Genomic DNA, 20,054 nt, shown 5'->3' with positions numbered 1-20,054 from the left:
TTCAATTTATGATATATATTGATCTTTGATTTTTTTTTTTTTTTTTTTTCGAAATTTTCTCCTTTCCTCCCAACAAAATTTGGAACTGCATACGTCATGAACGGTGACAGAGAGGAGGAACGGAGCGCGGAAGGTAAGCTTACCTATTGGTCAGTAGTCCACGCTGTACGCGTCGCTTGCGTGAAACCAAACACGGGCGCTCGGGACCGACACGTGTTCGCCAGCTTATCTTATTAGCGTCGGCGGTGGGACCCAGCGACGAAGGCTGACGGACGGGATCCCACGGCGGAGGCTGGGAGGCACGACCACGTCCCAACGGTCCAAAACAGTCGGCCAACCGTAGGATTTAGATCATCCCGTCCTCCGGTGATCGATTGCAAGTCCATCTCACCGTTCATCTAATATCCCACAATAATAATATACAATAATAACGATGATGATAAGGGGGTAAAAGGAGAGACAAAAGAGAAAGCGTACTTCCCCCGCCCGCACCCGCTCCAACCCTCTCTCTCCCACTAGACAAAGTTGGGGGCCCACCCCAGAGGAGCAAGCATCGACGAAACCGGCGCGTCGGGTATTGTTAACCACGGTTAGTTCGGCCACATATATAACAATATAATGATAATGGATAAAATTGTGGCCAATTTATTGAGTCTCGGTACACGAGAGACCGATGGACGAGCGAGGCGAAGAACGGAGGAGGAAAATTAAATAGTTCTATTTTATTCGAAAGGAAAACAATAGAAAAAGGCGAAAAGGGTAAAAATTCCGAAATCCAGTCCTCGTTCATCCCGGGGAGGAAGGTTTCCTTCTCTGTACTCTTCTCCCCTCCCCTCCCCTCCGCTCTCTCCCCTCTACCATTTCGTTGTTGCCCACCCTCTCCTCCTCTGTATTAATTATTGATATCATCGCCATAGATAACCCTAACCCTCCTCGATTCCGTGTTGCTGCGATCTTCCCGTCCGCTCCGGAATAATTTCTGCACGCCTTTGAGCTCCCGATCCGGTCATTGCCGGCGCCTCCTCCTCCGCCCCGATGCGTCGTCGGAATTGAGGTGATGGGACTGGAATCGTCCGGAGGGATTCGGCGACTAGTGGGTTTGAGTCGGGGAACAGCTGACACGATCCAGGATCTCGGCGGCGCTTCGGCGTGGTAGATTTAGGTCGGGTGGCGCCGCGTGTGCTGATGGTGTAGTAGGGCTGGTCGGTCGGGGGCTATGGCGGAGGTTGATGCCAGCAAGGTGGTGGTGGTGGAGGATGGATCTCGTGATGAGCCGCCCCCCTCCAGCTCATCGTGGAATCCGCTTCGGAAAGCATTCCGCCCGTATGTCTCTCCTTCCCAGTCTTCTACGGCGAGCTCAACGCAATCCAGCAGCGGCAGCGGCAGCAGCAGCAGCACCACACTTCGGGTGATCGTCAAGAGACCTGTACTTCTTTCCACTGTCGATAACCTTCGTTTAGCTTTTTGCCATAATACTTAAAACTGAGAACAAATATTTCTTCCATGTCTTCTTTTAACAAAACCAATATGAAACAATGCTTTCTTTCCATACTGGTAGATTTGCATCATGAAGAAAGGCATATGAGAGATTTCTCCTATATGAAAACAGATCCTAAAACAAACCCTTATTTAACTTCAACTAAATGCAATGTATCAGCATTTATATCAAAGATAAACAATCCATTCCCATCAGAAATGATTCAACCTGGTGTGGTGCTGTTTACTGAGTGTTTAATACAATAACTTGTTTGTACAATTTAGATTGACCCTTGAAGTTCTTGCTTTTCAATTACTAATCTTAGGTTTTGTAAGAATAAAGGCATATATCGGTTACATTGATTGACAGGAGAATCATGTGCATTTCAAGAGATTGTCGATCGTAAGAGACCAGTTAATTTTACAATGTGGGAGAAAGAAACATGAAATGTACTACTACTGTTCTGCTGTACCTTGGTTCTAGTAGTTAATGCATACGACCCTGTTACATATCCTGTCCATAATAGCATCATGGTTAAATAAGACCATTTGACCCTAATGACATTGACTTCAAGCAATTAAACATGGTGAGCAACACGCTTGTTAACATACCATGAGCACTAAGAAGATCTGCTATAATGGAAAACTTGACGAAAACCTAAGCAGTGAAAACATAAGTTAGGTTGCTTTTTTTTTGGCTTTTTTTTTCAATTGTGACTCTTGTTTTCTCAATCTTTGAAGTGGTTTTCTATGCTAAGATAAGCTTTCTGACATTTCCATGCATGTGTCTAGGCTGCTTTAATCAGATTGAACTATGCATTTATCAAATAATGGCCTTATTAAAATTAGCTATTTATCTATTGTTGTGGCATGTGATAACCATGTCTTGTAAGAAATCTCTATCATTATCTGATGAGTATTGTTGGACTTCCATAGTTTGTGGCAAGTGATAAAACGGTTCCTGCTGCAAGGAAATGTGACTTGTTTGATGGCTATACAGATAGCTAAGGACATTAGGCATCCATTTAAAGACCCCAAAGAACCTTGTCTTTGGTGTCTGGGCAGTTTAAAAAAGATCTACTTAATGAACTAGACCATATTTTCCATTAAGATGGGAAAGGGGGAAGAGCTTATGTTTTTGGTGATGAGATTGTGAGTAAATCTTCCCTTATTTTCTTAATAACTCTGCTTCAAATACCAGGACACAAAACAAAATTAGGAAAGCTAAGTCCAGCCTAGAAGCAAAAAAGGTGAACTATTTCCAAATTATGATAAATATGTTGTTGTGTGGCACGGTTTAGGCAGCTATTGGTAGTTGGCTATATCTCGTGAATCAGTAACATTTCATAATTTGTTCTGGGCCAATTTGGGACACATACCAACATATGTCCAGTTGTTCAATACATTTTTATTATGTTTATTGTATTATGTGTTTTATATATATATATATATATATATATATATATATATATATATATGAAACAACAGATTCTGGGTATATGTATGTATAATTTGGAAGTTTGACGTACTTATAATGTTTATATATTTTGTTTGAACACCTCTGACAAATCTTTTAAGTTTCATATATGATAATCATAAATTACCCATGTTATACAAAGTATGCAATTATAATGATATAGAAAAAATATACGTGCACAAGTTGTCCTGCTCATGTTGTGTCATATCTTACTTTCATGAGATTTGTCATGTCAGCATATCTGTATTGTATCTAGTCTGTAATATAAGCATTCATATTCATGCTTCATAGGCTAGAATTTGAGAACTAATTTTAAAGGATTGGCAATAGTTGGAAGCTAATAATGCAATTTTGCTTTAATTGTTGTGCTTTAAGAGTTGAATGTCATTAATACAATGGTTGTAGAAATGGTTGGGTGGTAGTGATCTGTGTTGTACACTAGACTGAACTTAGCAATTACCTACAAGGTGATCTTAACTTTAACAGAGTAATATGCAAGGAAGGAGGTGCTAGTTGCCAAAGATGTTTTGGCTGGTTGCTGCCATGGAGCACTGGGTAATGCCAGCCCATCCTGCAGTATGCTGTGCCTCCAATTATGGACGCAAGTGATTTTTGACAATGTCACAATTGTGCAGCACACTTCTACATGCTTGTTAAGTGCCTGCACAATATGTCCTGAACCTTGGACCTTGGTATCTAGAGTCCCCATGTATGGGTAACTCTGAGCTATCTCATATGATTCAAGTTGTTTCTGTGGCTGCTCTTGTTCTTCTAACTGTCTATATTGTTATCATTATGTTCACTTTACTGAATGCAACCATAATTTCCTCATTTATGTTATTTTATATGATGCAAGTGTGGTCATATTATGAATAGCTATTTTGTGAATTTATGAGTTTTTACAGTTAACTGTTGTTTCTCACCCTCATCTTGTAACTACTGAATTATCATACCTTTCCCATCATTTACAACCATGTTGGTGCAAGCTGTTGATTATGGTTCTTTCTAACAAATATCAATGTTTGAACTTTTAAGTACTGATAGCAAATTTGCTTATGCAGCTGGTGACAAGACTGACCAAGGGCCTAGTTGAAACTTATCAAATCTGTAATCCCACATTTAAATATTCAGAGGCAGTGAATCCAAAGCGCTTCCTAACAAATCCTTCAATCGGAGTGCTGAATGATGGCTACGATAATGCAAATTCAGATCTTATCTTACATGTGAACTTTGAGTTGGTCAATTTAGAGAGAAAACGAAGGTTTGACTCCACTATGATTTTATAGCATTTTTGGTTAGGTTCTTTTATTAATTAAAACTTTGCTTCTTGATATACACTCATAAGATGTTTTTGTGGTTCTCTGATGTTAAAACCATGAAGGCCCTGAACAACTCTGGTTATGTTTGGGGTTTCAGCAGGTACGACTTGTAGTTGTAGTGTTCCACAAATCTGAACGATAGATTTTTTATTGCTGTAAGAATAGTGAAAAGAAAAACACCAGCTATCTGTTTTTTACTTTGAATATCGATATTGTACTATAAATAATCACTTATAGAAAGTGCTTCATAACATGGTCGATCCTAAGACCTAAAAGAAATTTAAGATCAAGGTTCTTTTTTGTGAAACTAACTTGTATAGGGGATTAATTAGTCCAAAAGTGAATCTGATTAAGGAATTACTTTTCAGAATATGAAGACATATGAGTGTTTGGGTGCTTTGAATATTACTTGAAAGGAGGGACTATACTTTGTGCAAATTCTAGCTCATCAATTGAATCCCTAAAATTTGAACCGTTCTTGGAGTTTGACATTCAACAAGCAATGAGTTTGCAATTAATGCCTTCACTATGATTGCATTCCAGTTAGTTTGTTGATATCTAAAGTAATGCATTATCAAATGATTTTTTCATAAACTTGGTTATAGTTTTCTTTCTGGATTTTAGGTATACTGTCAAGGATATGCTTGGCCAAGGGACCTTTGGACAGGTTGCCAAATGCTGGGATTGGGAGACCAACAATTATGTTGCTGTGAAGATAATAAAAAACCAGCCTGCTTATTATCGGCAGGCAGTGGTTGAGGTCTCTATTCTGCACATGGTAAATAATATGAGGGGCAGTAGGTGTGTGCATATTGAGTTTGTGCATGGAAAGTCATAATCACTATGCTTCTTTATATTGCTCCATGCAGTTGAATCAGAAGTTTGATCCTGATGATAAACATCACATTGTCCGCATCCTTGATTATTTTGTATTTCAGCGACACCTGTGCATATCCTTTGAAATGCTTGGCTCAAACCTGTAAGCTGTCTCTGATATATATATATATATATATATATATATATATATATATATACAGCAAACAAATTTTGGTGTTAATGATGAATGATTTTGCTATGTTTATGAATCTGATATACACTTATCATCTCTGTAGGTATGAGCTAATTAAAATGAACCACTTCAAAGGTTTATCATTAAACATTGTGCAGATGTTCTCAAAACAGGTGAGCTGATTTCAAGTCAAGTGTACAAACATTTCCAGCTTCGGTTTATAAAATTCATTTCTCATTATTGATTCATGCCCTTTTATGTCAATCCTTAGATTTTGCGCGCATTGGTTGTCATGAAAGATGCTGGCATAATACACTGTGACATGAAGCCAGAAAACATACTTATATCTACAAGGTGAGCTGCTAATTGTAACACCAGGGCAGGATTTTTTTGGATTTTATTTGTTTGTTGAACCTTGACTCTTAATTCTTGAATTCCACAGTGTGAAGCCAACAGAAATAAAGGTTATTGATTTTGGATCAGCCTGTATGGAGGGTCGGACAGTGTACTCATATATTCAGGTGCTCTTGCTGCCTCATCAGAGTCTTACATGCAATTTTCTATCTGAAGAGTTACAGATATAAAAAGTACTGTATATGTGTGCTTATCATGCAAGGCTTGTTCCTGTGTATTGCAGAGTCGTTACTACAGGTCTCCGGAAGTTCTTCTGGGTTATCCGTATCCTTTCTGGCATACTACTTAATTTGGTTACTATTCTTTCATTTTTGGGAAAAAATTGTTTGATCTTGCATTTCGGTTTTCTCCTTGTTCCTTTTGCATCACAATATTGAGCTTAATTTTCTTATTGAGTGATGATACCAGATTGTGAGTGTTATTCTTCTGTGGATTATTCATGATATATGTAGGTGGCAGTAGAATTCTATTTGACAAAGTGTATGTGGCTCTTCATCAATATCATCTTGGTTAATTGCTTGTAATCATTGTGTAAAAAGTATCATGCTTAACATTTCTGTCAGATATACAAGCTCGATTGATATGTGGTCGTTCGGATGTATTGTTGCTGAACTGTTTCTAGGATTGCCTTTATTTCCTGGAGCTTCCGAATATGATCTACTGAAGCGGATGATACAGATACTGGGGTAGGTCTTATAAGTTCTTTGTTTAAAGCATCTAGTAGCTAAGCAGTAGGACTCTTCGCAATGTTGAATACATTTTCACACTGTTATAAGAATATCTTGACAACTGTTGTTTTTTCATTTATTGTGGCGGTGGTGCATGATTCATGATTGTGATGATAGAGAGGAATTTGAATATATTATGAATCATATTAGTAAAAAGACTTACTACACCTCGATTGCAAATGGCAATTCTTTTTAGACCGATTAACAAGCCCACATATGTATTAGCTGATTAAATTCATATTTGGTTTATATGGACTACTGGTTGTTATCTTCATAGGAAGTCATAACAAGTTATTGCCAAATTTGCAGGATCTTATAACAAGTTTGCGTTGTTATTATCCTCCTAAATTGGTCTTATTAATTTGATTATTGAAGTGCGGAACAGAATTGAGTTGATTATTCTAATATGACACTCTGTCAAGTTAAGTTTTGAGTTAGGTGGTTGAAGTATATACTGGATGGATTGAGAATATAAAATTAGGCTGACAGGTTCATGTGTACATCAGCATGTTCCTTATATTGGATGTGGGTTGTCATGACACTTGATGAGTCATTGTTCTCACGTTGGAACTGGTAACAACATCAAACCTCATGTCTTGTGCATTGATGATCCAACGTAATGACACGGACTTAGCTGGTTTTGCCTAAGTCGTGCGGCACCCTTGCGTGTCCGTCCGCAAAGGTCAGCCTCCCCGAAGCCTCCCATTGTCCCTTAGGACCACCAAAAGAGAGAACGGGTTAGAGAGAACGCCTCAATCGGGATCCACAAGCAAACATCTCCGAAAAACACTTCATAGACAATGCAAATTACAAACAGACTTTACAAGCTCTGAACAGTGGCACAACAAAGGGTAAAATGGTCCATTACAGACCGAAAAGCTCTCGCACGTGTCCACATGACACAACCTTTATTTACAAGCCTAAAGAGGCCACCAACCCAACTAAAATGAGACTATTATGCCTTCGGCCGCCCCTCTACATGTTGTACAAGGCATGAACATGCCAAAAGACACGGACATACATAAGCATTACGTCAAACACCCTGTTTCGAAGTTTGTCCGTGACATTCTCCCCCACTTATTCCTTCGACGTCCTCGTCGAAGCCTTTGTGAACACTGCAACTCTTCGCCTTTGCTGAGTTTTCAATCTTCTGCTCCAGCTGCAATGCGCCTCCTGGCTCCCAGTTGCTCTCCGCTGCTGTTTTTGAGTAGTCGAACCTTTGATCCGCCATGCTGCTTCAACTCGCCAATGACTCTGACTCTGGTGTGGGGTTGGCTGAGTTGTGTTGATCCTCGTTGATTCCTGCGGATCCACCAAATGAAGGAAAAGACCATCCTTACTGCGCCAGTTTCTCAAAATTTCCACATGCTGCTTGAACTGGGTGGATGCTTGTTGGAGCTTTAACGAGCATCGCCTCGCAAACTTCTGAAGTTTTGGGTTCTTCCTCCACAAAATCTGCTCATTGACTCTTCTTCCAGTTAGTTGTCACATCCAAGTAGGTTCGCATCACTTCCGCTTTCGATTGGCATTTCGTTGGGAAATGAAGCGGACAATCTACTCTCAATAGTACTGATCACCGTTGGTGAGGATTTGACAACTATTGTCTTCCATTATCTTCGAAGGGTCTTTGAACTTGTGCAGAGCTCCTCTACTGGATAGATAAGAGAATTGGGGTACTCGGTTTCGCCCATTCTCTTAAGAGTTGAGAAGGCAAAGGTTACTTGACTTCGCCCGCCTGCTCGAGGTTGTACTTCATGCATCGAGCTGGTTACTGGCCTTCGCCTGCTCTTTGCTCACACTTCTGAAGCACTTGAAGTGTTTGCACTCCTTGCGTTGAGTTAGCTACTGTGATTCACCTTCTCAATGCCATCGAACTTCTGGAATGCGGGAAGTTTTCACCCCAACTTGGAGTAATTCTCTGATAGATGAGGTCGCCTCTGGGATTGTACCGTCTTCTCCATCAACCCTGCCGCCTACTCCACTGAGTAGCAAAGGTACAGCACCGCGTACTGCTTGCTTCGTTCCTTGGTCGTGCACTCTTGCATGACCCGAAGTCCTTCACTTACGGCTATCTTGATGAGAAACTTGTTGACACCGGTCTTACGAAGTTTCTTGGCCTCTGCCCTTCAGCCTTGTCTCGGTACTTGGAGATTGCCTCTGTATACTCCACCTCCTCGGCCCCTTTCACGACCAAGCGCTCTCCCTCCATGAGAGCAAGGGATCAATGACTTTTACGGAAGTCCCGCCTCTGCGGTACCATGGCGCTGCCATGCCCATGGCACTACTATCCGTCGCCTCGCCTCTGAATCCCTTTTCTTCACAATCAGTAGAAATGTCTCCGTGGCACTCCTCTGAGTCCACCTCCATTCTGACTGATGCTTGATTTTGGGTAGCTAAGTCCCTCTGGACTCGTCGTCGCTTCCTCGCCCCTTTCGACCCCCTGCTTCAACACCTTTGTGTTCTCCAAGCAGTCTGTTTGGTCGATGGAAAGACAGACTGCAACTCCCATGCATGGCCTCTGCCATCACATTGTAGGGTTTGCACCGATTCTGTTCTCCTTAGCTTCCTTGGTAGCAATGTTCGCTTACTCGACCTTGTCCCCTGACTTGTCGGGCTCCCTTAAGCGAATATGAGCTCTGGAGCAGTCCAACTCTCCAGCTGCTTCGATCATACCTCTGCATGATCAAGTTCCTCCCATGGAACTCACTGGTACTTGCATTCGAACTTTTCCCTTGGTGGAACCCAGCCCCCATATGCTGATGACCAAGGCTTTCATCCGAAGCAAAATTCGATGCACGCACGGAAGACCCGCCTCTGCGGTACCATGGCCTTCACTCCTTGAATCCATAGCCCTTCTTGCCGTCGTGTTGTTCACCGAAGTGGAGCTCCCAGTAGCTCCCGATCATACCTCCATATGATCTAGTCCCTCCCGGGACTATGTCGTGTGTGTCGCATTGCCACGAACTGTTCCACCACGATCCGCTGCACCATGTCGCCTCCTGGTGACATCTCCATTGCATTCTGATCCTTGTGGAATAAACTCGAATTGTGAACCCTCCATGTGTGGCCTCTGCCAATACATCGCAGGGTCTCCTCCACCTTCGATTTTGTTCGCTCCTTTGGCAATCGACCTTCATCTACCCACTCTTGGGTCACACCTAGATGAAGCACCGCTCTAGGACAGTCCGTCACCTAGTAGCTCCCGAAGTCCACCGACTTCACTGTAATTTGTGCACCATTGTCTGGATCCTGAGCCTCTGCCCCTACCAGCACAATCTCCGCTGCGCACTGCTTCCTTTATGGCAACTTGAATGGCAACACTGTGGCATATTCTTCAAGAGTACCCGCCTCTGCGTCCTCTTGCCCCGTGCTAAGGCCTTCTGTACCCAACTTCACCTCCGCAAATTGAGTCGCCTTAGTTCCTCCATCAAATGCTTTTCCGAGATAAGGTGCATGTGCCCCGAAGCTCCCTTCGTCTTTGGCACCATGCAAGATGAGTCCGCTCCGTCAGAATGAAGGACCCATGGAACAACATGATCCTACTCTTGCCTCTGCAAGAGTTCATGTCCTTGACTTCTATCTAAGGAAAGCACTGTGCCTCTGCTCCACGTTCCAACTTCTATGCTGGCTCCCTTTATGCGGCTTGAGTACTTCGCCAAGTTACACCCAAGTTGTTCCGCTCCTCGTTTTTACATTGAGTTGATGGTGGCCCTTGCGCCCACCATTCCACGGGTCAGCCCTCCCTTGAGTCCGATCTCCATATCGACTCCAAGTGTGCCTTCATTTAAGTTGCTTTAGGTCGCTCCCCCACTTGATCTCGCAATGCATCCACCAATGCATTCTCTCAAGCGAGATCATTCGACGACTCCTCGCCGCTTGCTCAGTCCATCGAGCTTCATGGAGTTGTTGTTTGTTGAGGTACTCCTCCTCAACTTGTGAGGTCCGTCTCACATGATTCTCCCTCTGGAGAGCCGGGACTTACCCCTCCTGGATAACTGTCCCATTGGAGCAACATCTCTCTTCGTTTCGGAGACCACCATCCCCTTGGACTACTCCGATCTGCTGAACAAACTGTGCATTGTTCTGCCTCCTGCAAACGCACTTGCTAGATTGCGACTCCCCGTCAATACAGCCCCCGCTGCACCCCTCAAGGCCTAGCAACATGCTGAACTCGTTGCACACTTCAGCCTCCTACGGACGTATCCTTCACATGCCGAAGAGAAAGTTTCAATGCTCCATGGCGCCGAGTTTCGGTCGCCTTGGGATGGCCACGAACATTCCATCGTCCGCATACATGCCCATGCATGAGTACCAAATTCTTCGAGTTAGCAATTCCCCTCACCTCGGTGAGCTTTGCATAACTCTTTTGGTCGTTGAGCAACTCATTCCACCTTGGATGGTCTCATTCTTGCCAAGCGCCTCGCTTGCCTAGAGCACCATCAAGTATAGTTGTCAACGTTGAGCCGTAGCTCAAACTCGGCCATCCCAACCTTTGTGCGCTCCACATTCTTCCAAGCTTGCCTGTTCTCGTGGTACCTCTTGCGCGAAGGGTTGGCCATTCCTCTGAATGCCAATCTCAGATGCCCGCTCCTCGGAGCGACTCTTTTCCCTACATCTCCATGTCCGTTTTCCCCCAAACGGTCGCGCGTGTGCTGACTGCCCTCAACGCAGCCCCGCTAGGCCCCCCACGTTTGCATGCTAAGTGTTTCTATGAGTGCTTGTCCCGCTCTGATACCATATGACACGGACTTAGCTGGTTTTGCCTAAGTCGTGCGGCACCCTTGCGTGTCCGTCCGCAAAGGTCAGCCTCCCCGAAGCCTCCCACTGTCCCTTAGGACCACCAAAAGAGAGAACGGGTTAGAGAGAACGCCTCAATCGGGATCCACAAGCAAACATCTCCGAAAAACACTTCATAGACAATGCAAATTACAAACAGACTTTACAAGCTCTGAACAGTGGCACAACAAAGGGTAAAATGGTCCATTACAGACCGAAAAGCTCTCGCACGTGTCCACATGACACAACCTTTTTTTACAAGCCTAAAGAGGCCACCAACCCAACTAAAATGGGACTATTATGCCTTCGGCCGCCCCTCTACATGTTGTACAAGGCATGAACATGCCAAAAGACACGGACATACATAAGCATTACGTCAAACATCCTGTTTCGAAGTTTGTCCGTGACAGTAAGACAGCTAAGGTTTAAGTTGAGTGTGTCAGGTTTAGTTTTGTGTTTAGTTTCTTTCAGTCTTCAGATTAAATTGAATGAGTTCTTGGTTCAAAATTCTTTTCTGTTTTAGGTATTTTAATTATCTTTCCTCATTCTTAATCTGATTTCTCCCAGCCATTTAGCTCTATCATCACCTATGTTGAAGATTGTTGTAGATAGGGAACATCTGAAAAAGGATGTAACAAATTGGTGTTAGACATTCATTTAACTTTATATGCAATTGTTCTTTGTGTAGTTTTTTGTTTGATAGCTGAAATCATCTCAAGACCTCAAGTTGCTAATGGTGTATTTGGTATTTTGCTATCTCCACAGTGGGCAACCACCTGATAATTTGCTTAGGGATGCAAAAAATACCAGCAAGTTTTTTAAGCATGTTGGAAGTATTTATCGTTTGGAGCATGAAGAGACATCCGAGGAAGTTACTAGTGCTTACCGAGTTTTAACTGAGGAGGAATTTGAAGCAGTGAGTTATGGAAATTTTATAATAAATAATGTTGTGTTTCTTTTCTATTCTCATGCTTTCTTTTTGTCTCCTGATATCTCTAAAGAGAGAATCAAAAAGGCCATCAATAGGAAAAAACTACTTTAATCATGTAAAGCTGGAAGATATCATCGCCAACTACCCTTACAGAAAAAACTTGCCAGAGGAAGAAATCATAAGAGGTTTGATTTTTTTTTAATTTCACAATTTATATTACTGCATAGAGTTTTTGCAAATGCCGAATAGCATTATCTTCTTTTATCTAAATAAGTAACTTTTCTGCAGAAAGTTTAACTCGCTTGGCGTTGGTTGATTTTTTGAGGGGCCTTGTTGAATTTGATCCGGGAAAACGGTGGTCTCCCTTACAGGTTCTTAATCTAAATTTAATTTGCTTATGCCATTTAGCTTATAGAGTTAAATTATCTACTCCAATTTGATGCAATTATGTATATTATATGCTCATCCTCAGGCTTCAGGTCACCCATTTGTCACTGGAGAACCATTCAGATGTCCTTATAAGCCTCCCCCTGAGTCTCCAAGAATTGTAAGTGAACTCTTTTAGAACCTTACGATATCTACATTCGTTGAGGTCCCTGCATATTTAAGTTAAGCCACCTAGCTTTCCTTTATAAAAGTTTTGCATGATCTGATGCTTGTACTCTATTAATTTGATGCTAGAGTTTTATTAGCACTTTTTAGTATGTTCACCTGTTTATCTATGTGACTATGGTAACTAATCTTTAGGAACTTAGTGATGAGTCTCTGATGCTTCTAGCTTCTCCATGCTACTAAATATATGTGAGACATTTTACAGGAATTGACTGTCAGATACTGAGCTTAATACCTTGCTTTCTTTTTTTTAGCCTGTCATTCATACTGTAACAGTAGACCACAATCCAGGAGGTGGTCATTGGCTGGCTGCTGGTCTTTCACCCCAGGTCATTGTAAAACCATTTTGTCATTTGTGAATGCTATTTGTTTGTTTTCATTTGATGTCCTGTCTGAGCTTGCAATTTTTCCACTTTTTAGGTTTCGAGCGTTAACAAGTATTTACCACTCAATAGCCCTCACTTTCACAAGGTACCCATGTCTTATGGCAGTAGCTATGGCAGCTTGGGGAGCCATGGTAGCTATAATGATAATACAGGTCTTGGGAGCAGTTACGGAAGCTATGGTGACATTAACAGTGTGCATGCCTATAATTCACCGGTAGGTCCATGTGGATTCAATATGCATGTGCAAGTTGGCGGACCATTCCTTGGATCTAGTCCAGATGCTAGACATAGATCTCAGCTGTCTCATGGAACTGGGTTTGGTGTTAGTCCTTACGGAGGTCTGGGACCAATGTCTCTCGGAGCCAGTCCCTCACAATTCACTCCTCCAAGCTCACAGATGCAGATTTCATCTGCTTCTCCTGGAAAGTATGGTCCAACTTCTCCTGTGAGAGGCAGTGTTCGTGGTATCTCTTTGGGTAAAGCAGCTGCGGTTGGCCAGTACAATAAAAGAACTTGGGGCTACCCAACAATCTGCATGCAGCCTTTTGGAAGTGCCGATCATGGACCAGGATTTTGTGGTGATGGTATGAGTTGTAGCCAACCTGATGCTCAGTTCCGAGGACACGGTGGTTCTCCTCATTCTGCAATTTCATCTTCCAGTCATTCTAACTGGTGGCAACAGATGGGTGGAGGGAATGGCTTGTCTTCGAGCCTCAATTCAGCCAATCAGAAGAGTTATCCAGCCCCTCAAGCTCAAAATTCCTTTGTGGTCTCTTCACACAGCTTGGAAGTTCCATGTGATAAACCAGAAGGCAGTTCATCGCTGCCTGATCCTGCAGATTGGGATCCCAATTATAGGTAAGTTGCAACCTGGATGCCTGTTTTGTATTGCCTACTTACAGTGCATTCCAGAACTTGAGCATTTGCTTCCTTAACCCTCCTCATTGGCTTGTAAGCTTTGGTTCAATACATGTGCAAGTTGCATGGAAGAAAAATGACAAAAAATTTACTAGAAGATAATAGTATCACTGAACCTTTAGAAGAAAAATCATTATGACAAGATGGTTACCAGCTGCTGAGTACAAGAATTGGATAGTTCATCTTTGAGGATTTAGAGAATCCTACTTATTTTATTTTCTGTAGAAACTGTTTTCTTTAAGTTAAAGACTGTCTCCTGGCTTCTTTTGTTAAAATGCATAGTCGGTGTTCTTTTAGTATGACTGAATTTGTAACATACCCATATTATTCATAAACTTGATTATATTATGTTTCATTTTATGTTTCTGGACAAGTTTAACTTTACAAACTTCTATATATATACATTTCAAACAATTTTTTGTATTTATGTCAAACATCGTGTCAATAGATTGCCTTGTTGTTCAGTTATGTCTGCTTTGTTTATAATAATCTTGGCATGTTGTCATATCCAGTTAACCTATGCATGTTTTTCTTTTAATTTCATATACTTCAATGTCCCTTTTCTTTTATTCCAGTGATGAATCCCTTTTGCAAGAGGATAATGCAGAAGTCAGCTCCCTGAATTCAGAATTTGCAAATTGTGTACGTCTTACTGACCCATCAGATGAGGCCGTACTAACTAGTGGAATTGGCAGATATGCCCATAACCAAGCTTATCCAAGCACAAAATTCTTATCATCAAATCAAAGGTATGAACACCATCTATTTCCCTTGGTTGTCATCTATATGCATTTTTGGAGTTAAGGATATTTTAGTTGGAAAGATTAGTATCTTGAATTTAATATCTCTGATTATTAAGCAAGGATTCAGATGATTTTTGCAGTTCAGTAGGGCAACATGTGCCACACAGTACCACCCCTACTGCATCATGTCATGCCTGACACGGTCGTGCTCCCTGGCTTTATCTAGTAGCATCACATGTGGCTCCCACACTTCTCTGCACCAAAATATGTATTAGTCACTGGTCACTGCATGTAGGGATGCTCAGATGCAGATAAACCATGTCCATGATTGAAGTTGCCTCATCACCTAGCAATGGTTTATGTTGGTTCTTTGTAGACACTGCCTGACTCTAGTGTAATTGAATCTTGGCTAGTCAATTTCATGTGTAAAATTATTTAAAATTTTAGATCTATGAAGAAAATATTTATTGTTTGGAAGAAGTTGCTAAGTTATGAACTTAATTTTTAAGTGGCAGATTTTTTTCTTGTATGGCTCTTGATTTTTTAGGAGGAAGATATTCTTTTCCACGTATACTCTAGTTTTCCTTCTATTATCCCCGTTCAATAAATCTGTTGTAACGTCTGGCACCGAGTAATGAGTTCCTGCCTTTAGCCAATTACAAAACAATTTGATGAGATTGAGACTTGCTCACTAGCACACATTTTCGTTATTGGTTCTTTGTTCTATCTTATTTTCATTCCCATGCTTCTACAAATTCAATATTGCAGGAATAGAAACCCCAATTAAGATACAGAAATGGACCTATTCTCATTGATTTTTGGTTTACTAAAACCCATGGTTTAGGTAAGCCATCAACATTTTTCATTTGATATGATTCAAACCATTTTGACATTTGTCCTAGCATGGATTAGTGTCCTGGAAGTTTGAAAATTAAAAAATGTTGAAAATATAATGTGATTCAGATTTGTCATCTAGTGGTCTATGTCAAGTTTCATGTCATTTTATCATTTGTGCTACACTTTGTAGAAAAATTGGTGGCAAAGTTACTGGTGACTTAGGGGAGTGAAAAAATGTTAAATCTTAAGATGCTACTAGTGCATATTTTATTATGTATTTGATTATTTGGTGTCATTGCATAAGGGTGCGACAACACTATCCTGTGCAATGTGCCACTTGTGTCAGAGTGCACCTGTATCTTATTTTTGTAATTTGATGGTTGGTATGAATTGTTAGGTATAATCATAGTTTTATATTCTCCACCATCTGCTTTTAATTTTTCTCCTCAATGAAATGAAATACATTTCTGTCTTTTCCTGTTTGATTACAGAACAGATGGTCTTCGTCAGACATATTCATTTGCTGAGAATTACCCTTCTACTTCCCATGAAATACGAGGTGGGAATGGTCGTCCACCTCAATTCTTGCAAAACTTTCCAAGCCGTTTTGGCCAGCAATCTGTTCATAGGTACAATTACATGAATTCAACTATGCATGGTGAAAGAAGTCATCAATATGGCCAGCCAGCTTATTCAAATTACAACAGAGCAGATTCTCATTCTTCTGCAAATGCTATGTTTAGCAATAGTATGCCATGGGGTAATCATACAGCTTAGTCTAAAGTTTTCCTCTTTTCAAGTTGATACCATTGCCACTGGTTTCTTGCTTTCTGATGTTGCTTGTTTATAAATGAAACTTCTTGTGCAATTTGCTATACATCTCAGTTGGTTTCTTTGAAGAATTGGCCATTCAAAGTGCAGCAGGATACTTCTGTTGTTTCTGAAGATAGGAAATGTAACATGCAGATATCTGCAACAATATATTGGTGTGGGATATTGTTGACTGTAGGATTACGCTAGCAAATTGGATATAGGAACACTTTCAGAGAAGGGACTAGATATGATGATTAGGAGAATTAACACAATTTGTTTACATGAACTAAGCAGGTATCAAAGAAGTATGGGAAGATTGATAGTATTAGATATAAAAGAATTGGTACACAAAGAAAGGAGGTTATATATAGAAAAGTCTGTACTATTGTAGGTAAGGATCATAGTGAGTGTCTAATTAAAGTTTCTTGATGATCTAACCCAACTTGACAAAATCATAGTATGGCAAGGAATGCCTGAATCTGCTTTCAACCAAAACCTAGCCAAATTGGATCTGGTTGGTAGGCTGCCACACTTGATCCATGTTTTGTTCTTGGAGGGTGGAAAGGTGACACTAACTTAGAATACACTGGCATTTTCAGTCTGTTGGTTATATCACCTTTGGCATTTTCAAGCTGTTAGACTGTATCACTGCTGACCTCTGCTGTGGATGAACTCTCAACAAGGCAGCTGATCCCATATGCTTCATGAATTTTAATCCACTATGAAATGAGAAGAAAATTTTCATGTCTAATAGAAGGAAAATAATACAGAGTAAGCAATTAACTTCAGGCACCTTAATGGAAGTTGGTTAGGGGTTTTGAATTCCATAATCTTGGTGGCAAAAACTTCAAGCATGTATACTGACCTGCTTTACACCACTATTATTTTCTAATGTAAGGTATAAATTTATCATCGCATCATTTGGTACATAATATTTCACATCTAAGTCTATACTACATTGGCTTTGTTATTTGATAGTAAAAAACCATGTTTGAAGCTTATAGCCTTTGATCGCCACCTGGGAAGTCTATATAAACCTTGATTTAAGTCCGGTGTGGAACTTACAAGAAAATCATCTCCTCTAATCAATACAGTAGAGTTAGATATTACAAATTACGATGGTTATTTCATATATAGTCATCATGGCTTTTCATGCATATCTTACACATGGCCAGTATTTGCATGAATGCAACTAATTTTAGATGTTCCACCAGTACCCAGGGTGTACCCTTCATTGTAATATTGCTTTTTATAATTGTTTGTAATTATTTTCTTTCTAGACTCTTACCATGGCTAGAGTAATTATAGGAGTTGCTTCTTGATCACTAAAAACAAAAAGGTAAGCTTCTTTGACCATCCTCTTTTGCCTAATGTTGGGAAAGAATTTCGGGAGCTTTCTTGATCTTAAATTTTGCTACATATAGCCAATCCATATGAGGATGGTGTCTACATGAAGAGGGCAATCTTTGTTTCATCAGTCAAGCCTATGGATTGTCAGACTTTTTTCTGATTACTAGAGGGCTTGTCATCCTTTGAACTGTACCAGGTATATGCATCTTTCTGAGATGATGGGGCATTGTCATGTTCTGGAGAAAATAGTCACAAAAAGATGAGTGACCTTTTCTTTTTCTTAATCTTTTACTAATTTACTATAAGGCAATGAATTATGACAATTTTGCAGCTGGCAAAGTTGTTAGCAAATATATATTAGTTTAAAAATTGTATATTTTGTATAACATATGGGTTTTCACATTTAAGATTTATGTGACAGTAGGCTACATGGTTGAGTTCTTTAGTTTTTGGATGAACCAAGCCTCTTATAAAATTTTTTTTAATGTCATGTCTGAGAGTGAGCATTATTTTAGTTGTACAGAGTCCTGACAATTAGATACACTTTGGTCATTGAAGCGATTGCGAGTTGGATTATTTATGGATTGTAACCATTAGCGCATGTTAATTACAGTAGGACGTAGTTTATTATTCGATCAAGTTGTCCAACGTACATCCTCTTTGTATGGTTCACTTTGAATCTCATCTCCCATTCTTGTAAACTGGGAGCAACTAGCTATATATGCCCATGTTGATGTTAAATCAGTGTGATCTGTTTTTCTTTGCCTCGTCCGGGTGACACCAATAGGATATCACTAGAAATGAAATTTACATGTATTTTTAATCCATATGGCTAGAAAACAGCTTTTATTACTGACATTTTTGTACCCTTTTGTATGTCAGTGCCTCTTAGTCGCTTCTGATTTGGATTTTCCTATTGACGATTAACTTTTTTTTTTTGTTGGCTGGTTGGACTACAGGAGGAAGGGTTGGACATTCCATGGCGACAACCCTACCGACATCCCATTCGAAAAAGGACTATGGAAAGATCTGAGGCTGTCAACCATATCCGTTTGCCCGGAACTGAAAATTTCTACTTGGAAATTCCAATTCCAGCTGCCTTGCCTTGCTTGTGTTGCTTGTGACAGTCCTTGATGGGGTTGCTGATACACTGTGCTTTTCACAAATATATAATGTTATGGTCATGGGAACACATTGCATTTTATATGACCTTGATGTTTCAACTCCATGCGACTGTCTCTTTACTTTTGCTGCCAAATTGCATAATAGGTGATTAATTGTATAAATGGATTTGTCTGACATAATCTGAGTTTTCTTCCTGCACTGACAGGTGCGACAAAGAGGCGGCTATAACAGATTAGGGGCGTGATGGACTATACCGTTAGACAGGATTTCATTTTAACTGAGCTTCAACCTGGCGACCTATAAAAGTAAGTTTCCGTAATCTTATGTATTGTGAACAGCCTCTGTGGCCGGTTGTTTGCTGCCTTGGTTGACCAAAGTGGTGGTGGCCGCCGATGACGTTCGTGTTCGTTTCAGCCTCCCCCTATTAGATAGATAGATAGATAGATAGAGAGCTCGTCCATTTGCTGGTGTCGCTTCGGGCACTTTATTGCCCAGAAACGTCGGGTGGGTGGGTGAGAGCCGGAGGCAATCAGAGTTACCTGCCCTCTATAAAGGGCACACAAGTCAAATTGGACCGTCCCACATGTAGGCAATCAAGATTCGACATTCTTGGGTTCTAACATGCAGGCAACCCAACGACATGGTCATGTCTTGGTGTGCGTTTGCGTTTAGTTAGTTTGACACGTCAACTAAATGACCATTTTACAATGGTGTCAACTTTGGAGCAGGAACTTACCCGTGCAAGTGCATTTAGCGGTGTTAGAATAAGTCGTGTCTGATAATTTCGTATGATCCTCCCGTAATTAACCCTCCACTTATCGGTGCAAGCGCACTTGGCGGTCGTGTTTGATAATTTTGTATAATTCTTTCGTAAATTAACCTCCACTTCAATCAGACGGTTCCGATGCATCTTTGGTTTTATTTGAGTAAAATACTATCTTTCTATTTTATAAATCCATCGAATAAAACCTGTTGATTTAAGCATTGTTGGGATCATCGTCGGATCACTGCTAGAGAGGATGACACTTTATCACCTTCGTCCTCTCCCACATATTTGTAGGAATTCAAGGATATATGATCTCTCTAGGTAATACAACTATCTCACATGTGATTTTCAATTTTATGGGTTTTTACGCATCA

At 40.8% G+C, this 20,054-nt stretch overlaps 1 protein-coding gene across 5 annotated transcripts; it reads left to right on the top strand.

Annotated features, from left to right (window-relative positions):
- Positions 1 to 662: 662 nt before the first annotated feature.
- LOC135585545 (dual specificity protein kinase YAK1 homolog) lies at positions 663 to 19,017 on the top strand. Of its 5 annotated transcripts, none has more exons than XM_065173961.1 (19): positions 663 to 1,408; positions 4,015 to 4,214; positions 4,897 to 5,050; positions 5,142 to 5,251; positions 5,385 to 5,454; positions 5,553 to 5,635; positions 5,724 to 5,802; positions 5,919 to 5,959; positions 6,259 to 6,381; positions 11,965 to 12,115; positions 12,201 to 12,315; positions 12,419 to 12,501; positions 12,603 to 12,677; positions 12,997 to 13,071; positions 13,163 to 13,986; positions 14,622 to 14,795; positions 16,118 to 16,386; positions 17,864 to 17,985; positions 18,749 to 19,017. In XM_065173961.1, the coding sequence occupies exons 1-18, from the start codon at positions 1,217 to 1,219 to the stop codon at positions 17,947 to 17,949; spliced, it is 2,904 nt and encodes a 967-aa protein (XP_065030033.1). In that variant the 5' UTR covers positions 663 to 1,216; the 3' UTR covers positions 17,950 to 17,985; positions 18,749 to 19,017. The 5 variants fall into 5 exon arrangements, 4 of the variants coding, with proteins under 4 accessions (XP_065030033.1, XP_065030031.1, XP_065030032.1 ...); XM_065173959.1 differs by having other exon boundaries at positions 663 to 1,426; XM_065173962.1 differs by lacking the exon at positions 18,749 to 19,017 and adding an exon at positions 17,720 to 17,778 and having other exon boundaries at positions 664 to 1,426; positions 17,864 to 17,951.
- The last annotated feature ends 1,037 nt before the right edge of the window (positions 19,018 to 20,054 follow it).

This window comes from Musa acuminata, chromosome BXJ3-11 (assembly GCF_036884655.1).
Source record: "Musa acuminata AAA Group cultivar baxijiao chromosome BXJ3-11, Cavendish_Baxijiao_AAA, whole genome shotgun sequence".
In the NCBI taxonomy this organism is placed as follows: domain Eukaryota; kingdom Viridiplantae; phylum Streptophyta; class Magnoliopsida; order Zingiberales; family Musaceae; genus Musa; species Musa acuminata.
Note: the sequence above shows the minus strand (reverse complement) of the source record. Positions and strands in the feature narration are given on the sequence as shown.